At 47.7% G+C, this 17,486-nt stretch overlaps 1 protein-coding gene across 1 annotated transcript in view; it reads left to right on the forward strand.

Moving 5' to 3' along the window:
• The window catches only part of LOC145349797 (uncharacterized), a 43,263-nt gene that overhangs the window by 25,695 nt on the left and 82 nt on the right, over window positions 1-17,486 (forward strand). Inside the window, exons 7-9 of the mRNA XM_080198342.1 lie at window positions 9,151-9,342; window positions 10,468-10,698; window positions 15,722-15,829. Coding sequence (XP_080054468.1) covers window positions 9,151-9,342; window positions 10,468-10,698; window positions 15,722-15,829 — 531 coding nt within the window. The remainder of the gene's footprint in view (window positions 1-9,150; window positions 9,343-10,467; window positions 10,699-15,721; window positions 15,830-17,486) is intronic.

Raw genomic sequence — 17,486 nt, forward strand, 5'->3', positions numbered from 1 at the left:
GTGAGCCTATAGCTTCCTTCGGGTTTGCTCACCGGCCAAGTTGGGGAGTTAGTGGTACTCGTGGTTTCCCTCAGAATTCCTTTTTCCACTAACCCTTTAACTATCTCCATTACAGCTGCCTCTATTTCTGGTTTAATTGGGTATTGTCGGTGAGGCTTATGCTCCAGTCCAGGTACCTTTTCATTGGGTCCGTTTTAGTTAAGCCAGTACCTAATTTTGTCTCAGCCCATACTCGGGGAACGGAGGCACGGATGGCTCCGAACCCCCCCGTCTCTAATTCCCAATCTCTGGTGGTGGCTGTGGCCACCTTAATAGTTTCAAGGTGACTTGTGAGTTTCCCTATTCTAGTTTTCCAACTGTCCGTCTTGACCAGATTAATTCTCCCTTTCCACAGTCTATCAAAATCTCATATTCTTTCATTAAATCATTTTCCATTATTGTACCCTCGTTATTTTTGCACCCATAGAACCTCATCGGTATATATAAATTATTTATTTCTACTAACGTGGTCTCGCTCAGGTAGGCAGGTGTTTTGTTCCCTCCTATACCTGTTAGCTAAATCATCCTACTTGTAGTGGGTAAGGGTCGATTGGTGACAGATATGGATGCTTCTGTGTCCACCAGCATCTCACATTGCCTGCCCCGTACTAGTGCAGACACACAAATCCTTCCCTCCTTCTTACCCTTATGGGGGCTGCAGACCGTAAATCTTGCTGACCTCGGAGGTTCCTTGGTTCTTCCAAATCTGCTGTGGTCATGAATCAGGTCAGGGGTCTCCCATGTTTATCCCAACACACTGCTTCTGTGTCTTCATGTTTATTACAGTGATTACAATATTTCCCACTGCTTCCAAATTTGTTTGCTTTCCTTGGGACCCCGCAATCCCTTGCAAAGTGCCCTTGTCGGCCACAATTGTGACAAGTCAGTTTGGACTTAATCCCATTCCCGTTACTGTAAGCGGCTACTCTTTCTTGTCTTACTCTTGTCTGAGATTTCTCCTCTCCGCCTCCCAGTACACCACAAGCCCATTCCACTAGTTCATCATAATCTTGGGACATAATCACTCCCATTTTTAGGATGGTTTGGTGAGCAGTAGAGAGCCCATCGTTGAAAACCTGGATGAATGCTTAATCCCCATGGCCTGGGTTCCCTTGCCCTGAGCATTCCTGGTATACTTGGAACAGTTGTTCCCCGTATTCAGAAGCTCCTCCCCTCCTTTAATTGCTTGGTCATTGTAATTCTCCTCCAGTTAGTAGGAGCATTTCCTAAAACTCTCTGGACTTCTGTCTTAAACTGGGCGAGGGTGCCTATTGGGCATCTATCCCTGCTGTTAGGGTGACTACATGTGTCCAACGTCCCCCATTATAATCTTGTGCTGGAGGAGTGGTGGGTCCACCTGCTACCTGCCTTCACTTATTTGCTGGACATGCTGTCCTGACCAGTTGGTGTATGTCCCCCAGGTGTAGTTGGTGTCCTAACCAAACTGTATCTAATTCTTCCCAGAATTTAGTGTCTGCGCTTCTAGTTTGTAGTTTAGCCAGGGAAGCCATTATCTGCTGTCTTTTGCCTGGGGTGAATTGTTTATAATTTGCTGTTGGCTGCGCATCTGTTCCCCCTCAGGTTACTGGCGCCAAATTGTGTTCTAGTGCTTCCCATTTCTCTGGAGGCGCAGTTGATCCCTGCCATGTAGACTCATAAGGGGATAGAGGAACAGTTTCCCTTCCCCACTGATTCTCCTTTAACACTTGGTTTCATTTCTCCAGTTCCTTACTCTGGATTCCAACTCTCGAATCTTTTAATCTTCACTCTACTTTTTGGTGGAAGCGACTACTTTTTCAATTAGTCCCGCTAATTGATGTACTAATAATACTCCTGCCTTCTTCGTCTTGTCTCTCTTTTCCCAATCTATCCACTTTCTCTGCTGTTCTAAGGTCTGAGAAGCATCCCAGCCATCCCTTTGCATCCTCTTTATTAACGCGTGTCTGTCTGTCATGTACATTTCAATAAGAGATCCTGCAGGTCCTCTCTTAACTTCTTTATCTGCCATCTCGCAGACTTCACTACCCCCTGTCACTATTGCCTTCTTGGCAATGTGTTTCATACACCGTATGGCCACGATTACTTCCTAGCAATGTGTTTCTCCACCGTCAGGGACTTCACTACCCCACGCCCCCCTCCTCCCCACCCCCCCCACTACAATTACTACCCTAGCATCCTGTTTCTCTACCGTTTCAGGGTTTTTATTTATACTCACAGCCACTATTACACCTCGGCAATGTGTTTCTCCACTGGAGTCGAGCTCTAGGTCAGAGTTGATCAGCTCCTTTTCCGCACTGCTTAACAATATTGACAGTCCAGTACCCAACTATACAAACTTTCATGCAAACAGGTGGCAAACTCTGTGTTTGTTCGCCACTAATGTTACCTGACTTTTGCCACTTGTGCTTCACGATCCTAAGTGCCCTTGGTGCCTCTACGCCCACTTCAGGGTCTTGACCTTCACGTGGGTGATTTCCCCACTTAACAACCAGCCTAAGTTTGCACGTTTGAGACAGGCACTTCCTTGTCCTCTAGTCGGTCAGCACAAGTAATAGTCAATCAATACTTATCACTATACCATCAACAATCAGTACTTATCTCTATAATACCCCTTAATTTTACCCCTTTTAAACTGTATTGTTGATCCCATCTGACTCCCACAGATTCGATGATCTCTACCCCATTTGCCGATCCTGGCCAATCGATCGAACTTAACACCAGTAGTGAGATCTGTCCAACTACGCCAATTTGTTGTGGGAAATTCACCACTTCAGAGTCATACTTGGAGGTTTAACAAAACAGTTTTATTCAGACAAAGCTTTGGGAGAAGCGTTGGCACTCTGCAGTACTGGCAGCCACCTTCTCAACTACACAATGGCAGTTCAGCACCTCTTAAATGTTTTAGATAATAGACAGTACGAACATTAGCCGTTAGCACATCCTTACAAGTTGGGTAGACAGATACGGACATCGACAGTTAACACATTGTTATAAGCAGACAGATATGAACATTGACAGTTATCACATCATTGTACATAGAGTAGATACATTTATGTCCCCATCAGTGGCTGATCTCGTTATCAAACTCATTGTTCTGGGTCTGCTCTTATCTCAAGTTTTAAGGTACCTCAAGTTCTGACCAGTTTCCTGCAGCAATTTAAACACTACAGGTTTTAGCTCTTTGTGTAAATGTCTGTGCCCAAAGTCAGTGCCTCTTAATGTCCCTTCCCAGAGTCCATTTTATGTGCCAGATAACCATTTTGCGTCCATCACTTCGATTTCACCCTAACACCGGGATGTTTATCTCCCTTTGGCCATCACTCACCAACATTATTGGGACACATATCCACTTACTCATTGAGATTATCTCTCAGCCTCAGGATCCTTAGTCAAAGAATTATAGAATCATATAGTGCAGAAGAAGCTCTTCGGCCCATTGAGTCCGCACTGACACGCGAGAAACACATGACCTCCTACCCAATCCCATTTACCAGCACTTGGCTCATAGCCCTCAGTGTTATGATGTGTCAAGTGCTCATCCAGGGACTGTTTCAAGGATGTGAGGCAACCCGCCTCCACCACCTTCCCATTCCAGACCGTCATCACCCTCTAAGTAAAAACATTTTTCCTCACAACCCACTGATACCACAGTGCCATGATCATAAGAACATAACACAAGAACATAAGAAATAGGAGCAGGAGTAGGCCATCTAGCCCTTCGAGCCTGTCCCGCCATTCAGTAAGATCATGGCTGATCTGTCGTGGCTCAGTTCCACATTCCCGCCCTCTCCCCATAACCCTTAATCCCCTCTCTTATCAAAAACCCATCAACCCGCGTCTTAAAAATATTTAGCGAGGTAGCCTCCACCACTTCAACGGGCAGAGAATTCCAGAGATTCACCACCCTTTGAGTGAAGAACTTCTTCCTCAACTCCGTTCTAAACCGTCCCCCCTTTATCTTGAGGCTGTGCCCCCTAGTCCTACTATCCTTTCTGAGTGGGAAGAGTCTCTCCACCTCTATCCTATCCATCTCATTCATCATCTTATACGTCTCAATGAGATCTCCCCTCATTCTTCTAAACTCTAACGAGTACAAGCCTAATTTATTCAGCCTCTCCTCATAGCTCAACCCCATCAACTCCGGCATCAGCCTAGTAAACCTCCTCTGCACTCCCTCCAAGGCCAAAATATCCTTGCGTAAGTACGGCGCCCAAAACTGCACACAGTACTCCAGCTGCGGCCTCACCAATGCCCTAAACAGCCGCAGCAAGACCTCCCTACTTTTATATTCAATCCCCCTCGCTATGAAGGCCAGCATCCCATTCGCCTTCCTGACCACCTGCTGCACCTGCAAGCTGGGTTTTTGCGACTCATGCACAAGGACCCCGAGGTCCATCTGCACCGTCGCCTGCTGCAGTTTTTCGCCAATTAAGTAATAGTCCTTCCTACCATTATTCCTACCAAAGTGGACCACCTCACACTTGCCAACATTAAATTCCATTTGCCATTTCCTGGCCCATTCGCCCAGCCTATTTAGATCCTTCTGCAGACTCTCCACACCCTCTGCACAATTTGCCGTTCCACCAATCTTGGTGTCATCAGCAAATTTCGACACCCTACACTCGGTTCCCTCCTCCAGATCATCTATATAAATGGTAAGTAGCTGAGGCCCCAGCACCGACCCCTGGGGCACTCCACTAGTCACCATCCGCCAATCCGAATAGCACCCATTGACCCCCACTCTCTGCCTCCTATTTGACAACCAATCCTCTATCCATGCTAACACCCTACCCCCAACTCCATGTCCCCTGACCTTCTGCAATAACCTCTTGTGAGGTACCTTGTCAAACGCCTTCTGAAAATCCAGAAAGACCACATCCACCGGCTCTCCTCTATCCACCGCCCTAGACACATCCTCATAGAACTCCAGTAAATTTGTCAGACACGACTTCCCTTTAACGAAACCGTGCTGCGTCTGCTCTATCAAGCACTTTCTCTCAAGATGCCTCGCTATTTCCTCCTTGATGACGGATTCTAACATTTTACCCGCAACCGACGTTAAACTAACCGGCCTATAATTCCCTGCCTTTTGCCTGGCACCCTTCTTAAACAACGGCGTAACATTAGCCGTTTTCCAATCTTCCAGCACTTCCCCGGAATCCAGCGACGTCTGGAAAATAACCACCAAGGCATCCACTATCACCTCCGCCATTTCTTTCAGAACCCTCGGATGCATTCCATCTGGTCCTGGCGACTTGTCCACAATCAGCCCCTCCAGTCTGTCGAGCACTGCCTCTCTCGTAACAGTAATGTCATTAAGACCCTCCAGTCCTACCACCCTTCCATCTCTAACACCTGGCAAATTATTCACGTCCTCCTCTGTGAAGACAGAAACAGAAAAGTTATTCAAGACCTCAGCCATTTCCCCATCCCCTACCACTAAGCCCCCCTTCTCATCCTCTAAGGGACCAACGTTCACCCTAGCCAGCCTCTTCCTTTTTATATATTTATAAAAACTCCTGCTATCCTTTTTTATATTAAGCGCTAGCCCAGCTTCATAGTTTCTCCTGCCCTTCTTTATCAACTTCTTTGTTGACATTTAAACCTCTCCCAATCCTCTTCTCGCCCACTACTCTTAGCTACTCTAAACGCCTCCGCTTTTAATTTAACACTTTCCTTCACCTCCTTCGTTATCCACGGCTTATTACCTCTCCTCCTATGGTCCTTTTTGACCATCGGAATAAATTTCTGCTAAGCACCAAGAAAGATCTCCTTAAAGATCCTCCACTGCTCCTCAGCAGACCTACCTTCCAACACGCTCCCCCAGTCCACATTCGCCAATTCTTCTCTCATCCTACCGTACTCCCCTCTGTTCAAACAAAGGACGCGCGTCCGGGAACCCACTTTCTCCTCCTCCATCTGCACCAGAAACTCCTCCATACAATGATCGCTCTCCCCAAGAGGATCCTTCACCGCAAGGTCCCTAATTCTACCCGCCTCATTACATAGCACCAGATCCAAGATAGCTCGCTCCCTCATCGGCTCCAACACACACTGTTCAAGGAAACTATCCTGGCAGCATTCCAAGAACAACTCCTCGAGCCCACCACGTCCAACATGGGTCGACCAAACTATATGTAGATTGAAATCCCCCATAACTACGGCCGTCCTATTCCTGCACGCCGCACTTATTTGCGCGTTAACAGCCCGCCCCACCTCCAGATCATTATTCGGGGGCCTATAGACGACACCCACCAGCGTCTTCCTCCCTTTGCTGTTCCTAATCTCCACCCACAACAATTCCACTTTCTGCTCCTAGGCTCCAATATCATCCCTTGCTACCACCCTGATGCTATCCTTAATCAGCAGAGCTACACCCCCCCCTTTTCCCTCCTGTCTATCCTTCCTAAACACTTGATAGCCCTGTACATTCATCTCCCAGTCCCTGTCACCTTGCAGCCTCGTCTCTGTAATGGCCACCAGATCGTATCCATTTGTGTCGATCTGCGCCACCAGCTCATCCACTTTATTCCGAATGCTTCGTGCATTCAGATAAAGTGCCTTCATCCCAGCCTTCACCTGGACCCTATTTGCCGGAATGCCACCAACCATACTCACGCCCCCTACTCCTTCTATTATTGGGACATCCTCGGCCTCATCCCTTACCTGTACCCCCTCCTTAACTTTCGACCCCGTAATGTCACCTACCCTCGCACCCTCCCTCCCCCCCCCTAATTAGTTTAAAGCCCTGTCTACAGTCCTCTTTACACGATTTGCCAGGACTCTGGTCCCAGCACGATTCAGACCCAACCCATCCCGCCCGAACAGGTCCCACCTACCCCAATACTGATGCCAATGCCCCATAAATGCAAACCCATTCCTCCCACACCAATCCCTGAGCCACCCATTCACTTCCTTAATCCTATCAACCCTACACCCGTCTGCACTCGGTTCAGGCAGTAACCCAGAGATAACCACCTTGTCGGTTCTACTCTTTAATTCCGTTCCCAGCTTTTCATACTCCCTCCCCAGATCCTCAGTTCGCACTTTGCCTACGTCGTTGGCACCCACATGTACCACAACGACCGGATTCTCACCCTCCCACTCCAGGTTCCTCTGCAGCCCAGCTGCAACATCCCGGACCCGAGCACCAGGCAGACAACACACCCTTCTGTGCACTTTGTCATTGTGACAAAGGACAGTGTCAATACCCTTCACCCCACTATCCCCAATCACTACTACGTTCCTCTTCACCTTCTCCTTGCCCATGTCCTGCTGCATCACTGTACCGTGTGCAGTTTGCTCACCGACCTCACCTCCCTCGTCCTCGTCCACACTGGAAGCAAGAACCTCAAACCTGTTACGCAGATTGAGAGGCTGAGGCCTCCACTCCCCACCCCCCTTCCTCCTCTCCCCACCCCCCCCTTCCTCCTCTCCCCGCCCCCCCTTCCTCCTCTCCCCGCCCCCCCTTCCTCCTCTCCCCGCCCCCCCTTCCTCCTCTCCCCGCCCCCCCCTTCCTCCTCTCCCCGCCCCCCCCTTCCTCCTCTCCCCGCCCCCCCCTTCCTCCTCTCCCCGCCCCCCCCTTCCTCCTCTCCCCGCCCCCCCCTTCCTCCTCTCCCCGCCCCCCCCTTCCTCCTCTCCCCGCCCCCCCTTCCTCCTCTCCCCGCCCCCCCTTCCTCCTCTCCCCGCCCCCCCTTCCTCCTCTCCCCGCCCCCCCTTCCTCCTCTCCCCGCCCCCCCTTCCTCCTCTCCCCGCCCCCCCTTCCTCCTCTCCCCGCCCCCCCTTCCTCCTCTCCCCGCCCCCCCTTCCTCCTCTCCCCGCCCCCCCTTCCTCCTCTCCCCGCCCCCCCTTCCTCCTCTCCCCGCCCCCCCTTCCTCCTCTCCCCGCCCCCCCTTCCTCCTCTCCCCGCCCCCCCTTCCTCCTCTCCCCGCCCCCCCTTCCTCCTCTCCCCGCCCCCCCTTCCTCCTCTCCCCGCCCCCCCTTCCTCCTCTCCCCGCCCCCCCTTCCTCCTCTCCCCGCCCCCCCTTCCTCCTCTCCCCGCCCCCCCTTCCTCCTCTCCCCGCCCCCCCCTTCCTCCTCTCCCCGCCCCCCCTTCCTCCTCTCCCCGCCCCCCCTTCCTCCTCTCCCCGCCCCCCCTTCCTCCTCTCCCCGCCCCCCCTTCCTCCTCTCCCCGCCCCCCCCTTCCTCCTCTCCCCGCCCCCCTTCCTCCTCTCCCCGCCCCCCCCTTCCTCCTCTCCCCGCCCCCCCCTTCCTCCTCTCCCCGCCCCCCCTTCCTCCTCTCCCCGCCCCCCCTTCCTCCTCTCCCCGCCCCCCCTTCCTCCTCTCCCCGCCCCCCCTTCCTCCTCTCCCCGCCCCCCCTTCCTCCTCTCCCCGCCCCCCCTTCCTCCTCTCCCCGCCCCCCCTTCCTCCTCTCCCCGCCCCCCCTTCCTCCTCCCCCCGCCCCCCCCCCCCTTCCTCCTCTCAGCAGCCCCCTCTTGTTCCTGACCCTTAGAGTTAGCCAGTCTAGGGGGGGTGGATGTCTCTTGCACCCCATTGACGATGGCACCCTCTCTCCCCCTGATGAGCCTCAGTGTCTGTAGCTCAGAGGCCAGCTCATCTACCTTGAGCTGGAGCTCCTCCAGCAACCTGCACTTACTGCAGACATGATCACTGGGAAGAACCCTGGGGTCCACCAGTTCCCACATCATACAAAAACAACACATCACATGCCCCTCCATTATTCCCTGTAGTAGTATTGAAAATTTCCACACGAACTTACCTGGCCCTTTTTCTCCCCAGCCCTTTTGATATTAAGCCCTAGTAGCTCATTCTGCTTCCCGCTCCGACGCTGCCCGCTGTCTACACCAGGCCTACTTTAGGTCATCAATGATCTGGGACAGATTCCAAAGCCTGAAGTGTCTTAAGATATTCTTTCTATTCTCACTGTAGAATAGCAGTGGTGTGTGACCATGGCATTCTGCCTAGATTCTGTGTTTCTGAGGAATGAACTGATTGATATGTCGCTTCATCTCTTGCAATTTTATTGGCCCTGGAGTACTTGCATCTCAGCTGGTGGAAATTTCAGAAAAGTTAGAGCACAAATCAGCTACCTCTCTCTGTTTTTAAACACAGGTATATTTTGCAGGACCTAGTTACGCAGCGGATTTAGATAGCTTTTCCCAAACATCCGTGACAGATGTGAGTCGCCAAGTATCTACGATCCCTGTTTATGTGGTAGATTCAGACAAACCTGAGACCTGGGTCAAACCGCTCCAAGTGAAATCTTCAATGACGTATAATGTGACGGAGAGAGAATTGGAACAGGTGCAAAGCTATTTTCTTTTTTCAGCAATCTTTATACTGCCTCAGTTGATACATTTTCACCTCAGAGTCAGAAGGCTGTGGCTTCAAGTCCCACTCCGAGACTTAACACAAAACTCCAGTTTAGTACTCCAGTGCAGTGACGATTTGATTTGATTTATTGTTGTATCATGTATTGGGATACAGTGAAAAGTATTGTTTCCTGTGCACTATATAAACAAAACATGGAGAATATTGAGTACATAGGGGAGAAGGAAAAGAGAGAGTGCAGAATGTACTGTTACAGTCATAGCTAGGGTGTAGAGAAAGATCAACTTGATGAAAGGGAGGTCCATTCTGATAGCAGCAGGGAAGAAGCTGTTCTTGTGTCGGTTGGTACGTGACCTCAGACTTTTGTATCTCTTTTCTCGATGGAAGAAGATGGAAGAGAGAATGTCCAGGGTGCATGGGATCCTTAATTATGCTGGCTGCTTTCCCAAGGCAGCAGGAAGTGTGGATGGAGTCAATGGATGGGAGGTTGGTTTGCGTGATGGACTGGGCATCCTGCACTGTCAGGGATGAAAAGTTAAACTTGGATGCTGTTCACTTTCCCTTGGCAAGGTACAATAGATCCCAAGGCATCAGTTCCAGGAGGAGCAAGGGAGTTATCCCTGCCAATGCTTACCTCAATCCCCAAAACAAATACAAAACTGGAAAATTCTGGATAAGCTCAACGGTTCTCGTCACATCTGTGGAGAGAGAAACAGAGCTAAAGTTTCAGGTTTCATCAGAATCTTTAAGTGTAGTCACTGTTGGAATGTAGGAAATGCAGCAATTTGTGCACAGAAGGCTCCCAATGAATTGCATAAATACTCAACAAGGAAAAGAAAATGCAGGCTTATGGAGGAGGAGTAAGCAATTTAGACAAATTGGATAGCTCTGTCTGAACGTTAATATGGGTGTGATGGGCCAAATTGTTTCCCTTCGGTAATGTGTGAATATAATCCCAAAATGGGCTGTGGACCTCAATTATTTGTTCAGTTCAGTGTATACCACCACGTAAGGTTTAATCTGCATCTTGGGGAATGGAAATTTCAGAACAATATTACCACAGCTAAACTCTTTCTTCCTCTCTGTTCTTCAATGTAGGTGGGTTCTGAAAAAATTGAGAAAATGCTGGATTTAGAGAAAACTGCCCCCACACCTACTACAAGCTGGGACGGTGACAGAACATCAAAGACAACACCGAGAAAACCAGCGTACTTAATAGACACCAACTTTCCCGAGACATGGACCAAACCCCTACAAGTACAACCGGGGGAGGATCTCGAGGACATAAAAATGTTTCTACGTAACCGGCAAATGGCAGGTTTGGAAAAGGTGCAAAAAATGAATTACTTTCTTTTCCCCTCCTTTAGTTGCTATCCCATGCCTTCCCTGATGGCCTTAATGTTTGTGGGGAACTGGAACAGTGGTAACTGTTCATGTGAGCTTTTAGACAGTCAATAGGTCACTCAGTCACATGGACACCAGACCTGGGCCAATTTCTTCCCTGCCAGTGCCTACGTGCATGGCATCACATGATGGTGACCAGGAGGGTCAGCCATGCTGATATGTTCCTTTCTGTAAGCCACACCATCCAATATGATGCTGGAACCATCCCACACGGGACTGGCTGGGTCAGGAGGCTCCAAGCAAGATTCTTCAAGTTAAAATATGCTGGGACCAAACTCAAAACCTTCTTGGTTTGCGAGCTCAGTTCAATAAATCAATCCCATTAGTAGGTTTTCCAGCACAATACCGACATTTTTGCTGCACTTCATGTCATCAATATTATTAGAGGAATCAGGATATTTCAACCACTCTATTTAAGGAGGAAGCGAGAATAGTGGAAGAAAACAATAGTCCAGCTATTTAATTTCAGTCATGGGAAAATACTGGATAATATCATCAGGGACAGAGTGACAGAGCTCTTGGACAACATAGAAACATAGGGGAGGCAGTGGTATAGTGATATTGTCACTGAACTAGTAATCCAGACATCCAGGTCAAGATCTAGGGACCTGGGTTCAAATCCTATCATGGCAGATTAAAGAAATCTGTAATTGGGAATCTACTGGTGACCATGAAACCATTGTCGATTGTTGGAAAAACCCATCTGGTTCATTAATGTCCTTTAGGAAAGGAAATCTGTTATCCTTGCCCTGTCTGGTCTTCAGGTAGAAAGAATCCTGGCTAGATCCTGACCCTAGGTAGAAGGAGTAACAAGTCCTGCAATGGCGATTTAGGGAATTAGAAGATTGAAAAGCAAGCCCTCTAGGGTAGTAACTTCAGGATTACTCCCAGTGCCACATCCTATTAGGCTCCGGACAGGGAGATAGTGGAGCTGAACACGTGGCTAAAGAACTGGTGCAGGAGGGAAGGTTTCAGTTTTTTTGGATCACAGGGAAGGCGGGTCCTGTACAAGAAGGATGGATTACACCTAAACTGGAGAGACAGCAATATCCTGGCTGGGAAGTTTGCTAGTATGGTTCGGGTGGGTTTAAACTAATGTGGCAGAGGGGTGGGAATCAAAACAGAAGGTCAGCAAGTGTGGAGACTTGGGATGAGCATGGAACCAAAGTAGGCTAGCTAAGAGAAAGACCAAACTGGGGGAAGTCTGGAGTGCATCTGCTTCAATGCAAGGAGTATAACAGGTAAGAACTCAGAGCCTTGCTTCTGTGTGGAACTTGAATGTGGTTGCGATAACGGAGACTTGGATAAAGGAGGATTAGGACTGGCAGCTAAATATCCTGGGATATAAATTTTTAGGTAAGACAGGGGGAGGTAAAAAAGGTGGGGGAGTTGCAATACTGGTTAGGGAACATTTTACAGCTGTACAGAGGGAGGACACCTTGGAAGAGTCATGTAATGAGACACTGAGTAGAACTCAAAAACAGGAAGGGGGCAATCACTATGATGGGGGTGTACTACAGGCCTCCCAACAGCTATGGGAAGTTGAGGAAGGGATATATAAGCAGATTCTGGGCAGATGTAGAAATAATAGGGTTGTTATAGTGGGAGAATTTAATTTTCCTCATATTGACTGGAAAACCCTTAGGGCTGATGGTCCGGCTGGTGAGGAATTTGTGGAAGGCTTTTTGGAACTATGTGGATAGTCTGACTAGAGAGGGGGCTATACTGGACCTAGTACTAGGGAATGAGCCTGGCCAGGTCATCAAAGCTGCAATGGGGGAACATGTGGCAAACAGTAACCACAATTCCGTAAGCTTTTGGACTCTCGTGGAAAAGGACGAGTTGTCTTAGAGTTAAGGTGCTAAATTGGGGGAAGGCTAACTACAACCAGATTAGGCAGGATTTGGAGGCTGTTGTTTAGGAGAGGCTGTTTGAGGGTAAATCCACATCTGGCATGTGGCAATCTTTTAAGGAACAGTTGATAGGAGTGCAGGACAGGCATGTGCCTATGAAAAGGAAGGACAGGAAAGGCAGGATTCAGGAACCATGGATGACCAGAGTAATCGTTAGTCTGGTCTTAATAAAATTGATGCATTATTGAGATCTAGGCAATTAAAAACAGATGAAGCGTTTAAATACAGAAAAAGTAGAAAAACCTCAAGCAGGGAGTTAGGAGGACAAGAAAGGAAAACAAAATGTCCTTGGCAGACAGGATTAAGGAGAATCCCAAGGCATTTTATACATATATTAGGAACAAGAGGGTAGCCAGAGAAAGAATTGGCCCACTCAAGGACAAAGGAGGGAAATTATGTGTGAAACCAAAGTGGGTGAGATCCTTAATGAGTACTTTGCATTGGTATTCACAAAGGAGAGTGACACATTAATTTTTGGTGTCTTGGAGGGGTATGTAAACCCTTTAGAACGGGTCATCATTACGAGGGAGGACGTGTTAGGTGAATTAAAAAGCCTCAAGGTAGACAAATCTCCAGGGCCAGGTGGCTTCTATCCCAGATTACTGAGGGAGACATGAGATGAAATTGCTGGGCCTCTAACAGAAATCTTTGTTTCTTCTTTGACCGCTGGTGAGGTCCCAGAGGATTGGAGGCTAGCCAATGTTGTCCTATTATTTATGAAGGGTAGCAAGGATAACCCGGGTAACTATAGGCCAGTGATGGTGAAACTGTTGGAGAAGATTCTTAGGAATAGGATCTACACACATTTGGAACTGAATGATCTTGTTAGTGATGGACAAACATGGTGTTGTACGTGGGAGGCCATGTCTCAGTAATTTAATTGAGTTTTTTGAGGAGGTGACAAAAATGATTGACGAGGGAAGGGCTGTAGATGTTGTCTACATGGACTTTAAGACATTTGACAAGGTCCTCATGGCAGGCTGGTGCAAAAGATTAAATCTCATGGGATCGGGGTGAACTAGCTAGATGGATTCAGAACTGGCTTGGCCATAGAAGACAGAGGTTAGCAGTGGAAGGGTGTTTTTCCAAATGGAGGTCTGTAACTAGTGATGTTCCATAGGGATCAGTGCTGGAACCTCTGCTGTTTGTAATATATATAAACAACTTGGAAGAAAACGTAGTTGGTCTGATTTAGCAAGTTTGTGGATGAGACTAAGGCTGCTGGAGTTGAGGATAGTGATGAAGATTGTCAGAGAATACAGCAGATCTAGATAGGCTGGAAAATTGGACGGAGACATGGCAGATGGAATTTAATCTGGGCAAATGCAAGGTGATGCATTTTGGTAGATCCAATTCAGGTGGGAGCTATAAAACAAATGGTAGAAAAATCAGGAGCGTAGACTCTCAAATATCTGGGAGTACATGTCCACAGATCCTTAAAAATGGCATGCACAGGTGGGAAAGGTGGCGAAGAAAGCATATGGCACACTTGCCTTCATTCGACGGGGCATTGAGTACAAAAATTGGCAAATTATGTTACAGTTGTATAAAATGTTGGTTAGGCCACATTTGGAATATTGTGCCCAGTTCTGGTCACCACAATATCAGAAGAATGTGGAGGCTTTGGAGAGAGTGCAGAAAAGGTTTGCCAGGATGTTGCCTAGTGTGGAAGGTATTAGCTACGAAGAGAGATTGTATAAACTGGGGTTGTTCTCCCTGGAAAGATGGAGGCTGAGGAGTGATTTGATAGAAGTTTATAAAATTATGAGAGGCATAGATAGGGTGAACAGTTGGAAGCTTTTCCCAAGATAGAAGTGACAATTACAAGGGGGGCACAAGTTCAAGGTAAAGGGGGAAAAGCTCAGTGGAGATGAACGGGGGAAGTTTTTTTACACAGGCTGGTGATGGGGGCCTGGAATGCACTGCCAAGTGAGATGGTTGAGGCAGGTATGTTAGCACATATTTAGCTTGAAAGGCGTATAAACGAACGGGGAATGGAGAGATGTAAGCAGTTCGTTTAGATAGGACAGTGTGATCAGCACAGGCTTGGAGGGCTGAAGGACCTGTTCCTGTGCTGCATTGTTCTTTGTTCTTTATTCTCAGATAGATAAATTTCTGAAGAGTAAGGGAATTAAGGGTTATGGTGAGACAGTGGGTAAGTGAAGCTGAGTCCATGAAAAGATCAGTCATCGTTGTACTGAATGGCAGAGCAGGCTTGAGGGATTGGATGGCCTACGCTCCTGTGTTCGTATATTCATGTGACTCCAGAGTCACAGACTCTTGACTCTTAACTCTTAAACCCTGATTTAAAAGAAAGTAACTTTTACTGTTTCTTAATAAAATATGAAGAAACAGAATCACAGAATTGCTAATTAGTTTTAAGAGGAAGAAGAAATATTTATTAAACTTGGAAAATTTGGGTTATAATCTAATACCCTCCTTTACTCCCCCTATAATTTAACAAATATGCATAGATTTTAAGCCTGACAAGGATTATAAAGTCCATTTTAATGGTCTCATTAACACTACACTACCCCTTTTGAGCACACGGGATGACTTATCAAATACACAGGCTGCAATTTTATGACCTCACCCTGCTTGTCTTTCAGCAAGGCATGGTGCTAAGATTGCAGGCAAAGCGATATTTCAGAAACATGCCTGTTTTCAAGCCAGTTCCCATTTTACCAGCTGCTTCTTCCAGGCATGAACAGCATCGTGCTCACAATGTGCGAGATGTCAACTTGCCTGCATTTCAATATCATTAGCGTGGATGTACTGGAACAACTTGGTTTGAAGTGTGGTTAGTTCTGGAGCACAAATCCTCAACACTACATCAGGCCCATAGCCTCAGCGGTGTTCAGCCCATTCTGCCCTATCTGCCTATCATGTGGAGTGAATGGAATTGGCTCCACTGTTCATGTATCAGCCCAGATTTCGTGCTTCACTCACTACAGTATGGGAGAGGCTGGAGGTGAACAGAAATAATGCCTCCAGCTTTGGTACAAATGCTCATGCCTTTCTATTTTTTAACGCAGAGATTCTCAGACAGTCCAAAAATACCACCATCACCTACAGGGTCAACAGTGGACAAGCACGAGGAGGAGCTGTTTGCAGGACCCTCTACATCACTCTTTACTCCTCAGGTAATTACAGATATACACAAAACTAAAGTAATGCCTGACAAACTCAAATGTGTGAAGATATTGACTGGCAATAGTGGTATTCTCATTGGACTAGTGATCCAGAAACCAGGACCTGGTTTCAAATCCCACTGCAACCGATGGTGAAACTTGAATTCAACAAAAATCTGGAATTAAAAGCCGAATGGGTTCATAGACTGGAATCCCTATAGTGCAGAAGGAGACCATTTGGCCCATTGAGTCTGCAACACTCCCACCCAGCCCTTATCCCCTTAGTCCCATACATATTTGCCCTACTAGTCCCCCCGATACTAAAGGACAACTTAGCATGACCAATCAACCTAACCCACACATCCTTGGATTGTGGGGTGGGAGTACCTGGAGCAAACCCATGCAGACACAGGGAGATTGTGCAAACTCCACATAATTACCCAAGGCCAGAATGGAACCTGTGTCCCTAGTGCTGTGAGGCAGCAGTGTTAACCACTGTGCTACCCTCAATGATGACCACAAAACCATTGTTGATTGTCGTAAAAACCCATCTCGTTCACTAATGCCCATCAGGGAAGGAAATCTGCCATCCTTACCTATACTGGCCTACATTTGACTCCAGATCCACAGCAATGTGGTTGATGTGCGGGAATAAATGCCCTCTGAAGTGGAGGACAGTTAGAATCATGGAATCTATGCAGTGCAGAAGGAAGTCATTTAAGTCTGCACTAACAACAATCCCACCCAGTCCCTATCCCCATAAACCAAAGTATTTACCCTGCTGGACCACCTGACACTAAGGGACAATTTAGCACAGCCAATCCACCTAACCTGTACATCTCTGGACCGTGGGAGGAAACCCATGCATAGATGGGGGGAATGTGCAAACTCCACATCAATAGTACCCAAGGCCGGAATCGAACCTGTGTCCCTGGTGCTGTGAAGTAGCACTGCTGACCACCATGCCACCCTTAGGCACGGGCAATAAATGTTGACCCAGCCAGCTATGCCCACATCCTATGAACAAATCAAAAAAAAGGTCAGTCATGTGTATTAAAGGTTGCAGAGTTGGGACAGCTGGTGTAGTGATTTTTTACATACACCATACAATGCAGTTTACTTGTACCCTGGGAGTGATTTTGTATTCCTTCCTCTTTTGGTGAAGGTTGATTTATTAATGATGTGGCAAACTTCCAATCTTCGGGTAAGCTTTCTCCAAGACGGACTTCAAGACCTACAACAATGCAGGATTGCTGAGCAGAAGCTGATAGCCAAGTTCTGCAGTAGAAGGATGGTCTCAACTGGAATCTTGGGTTCATGTCACACTACATGCAACCTCAACCATTTGGTCTGGGTTTGCATAATCCTACTAACTGTCCAGGCTTGAGGCAATTCACACCTCTTTAACCTATGATTATCCCTCTCTCCACCTGCACTGCCTGTACCTGTAAAAACTTGATTATCTGTAAAGACTCGCATTCCAATCCGTAATTACCTTGCAGTTATGTTTCTTGTCTATATATGCTGTGTTTGTGAGCCTACCTCTCCACTCACCTGATAAAGGAGCAGTGCTCCAAAAGCTGGTAATTCCAAATAAATGCACTTTAATCTGGTGTTGTGAGACTTCTTTCTTGATTTGTTATGAATGTTTTGATCCTTGGGTCATCGA

The sequence above is a fragment of the Carcharhinus amblyrhynchos genome, chromosome 11 (assembly GCF_965287045.1).
Source record: "Carcharhinus amblyrhynchos chromosome 11, sCarAmb.v2.hapA, whole genome shotgun sequence".
NCBI lineage: Eukaryota > Metazoa > Chordata > Chondrichthyes > Carcharhiniformes > Carcharhinidae > Carcharhinus > Carcharhinus amblyrhynchos.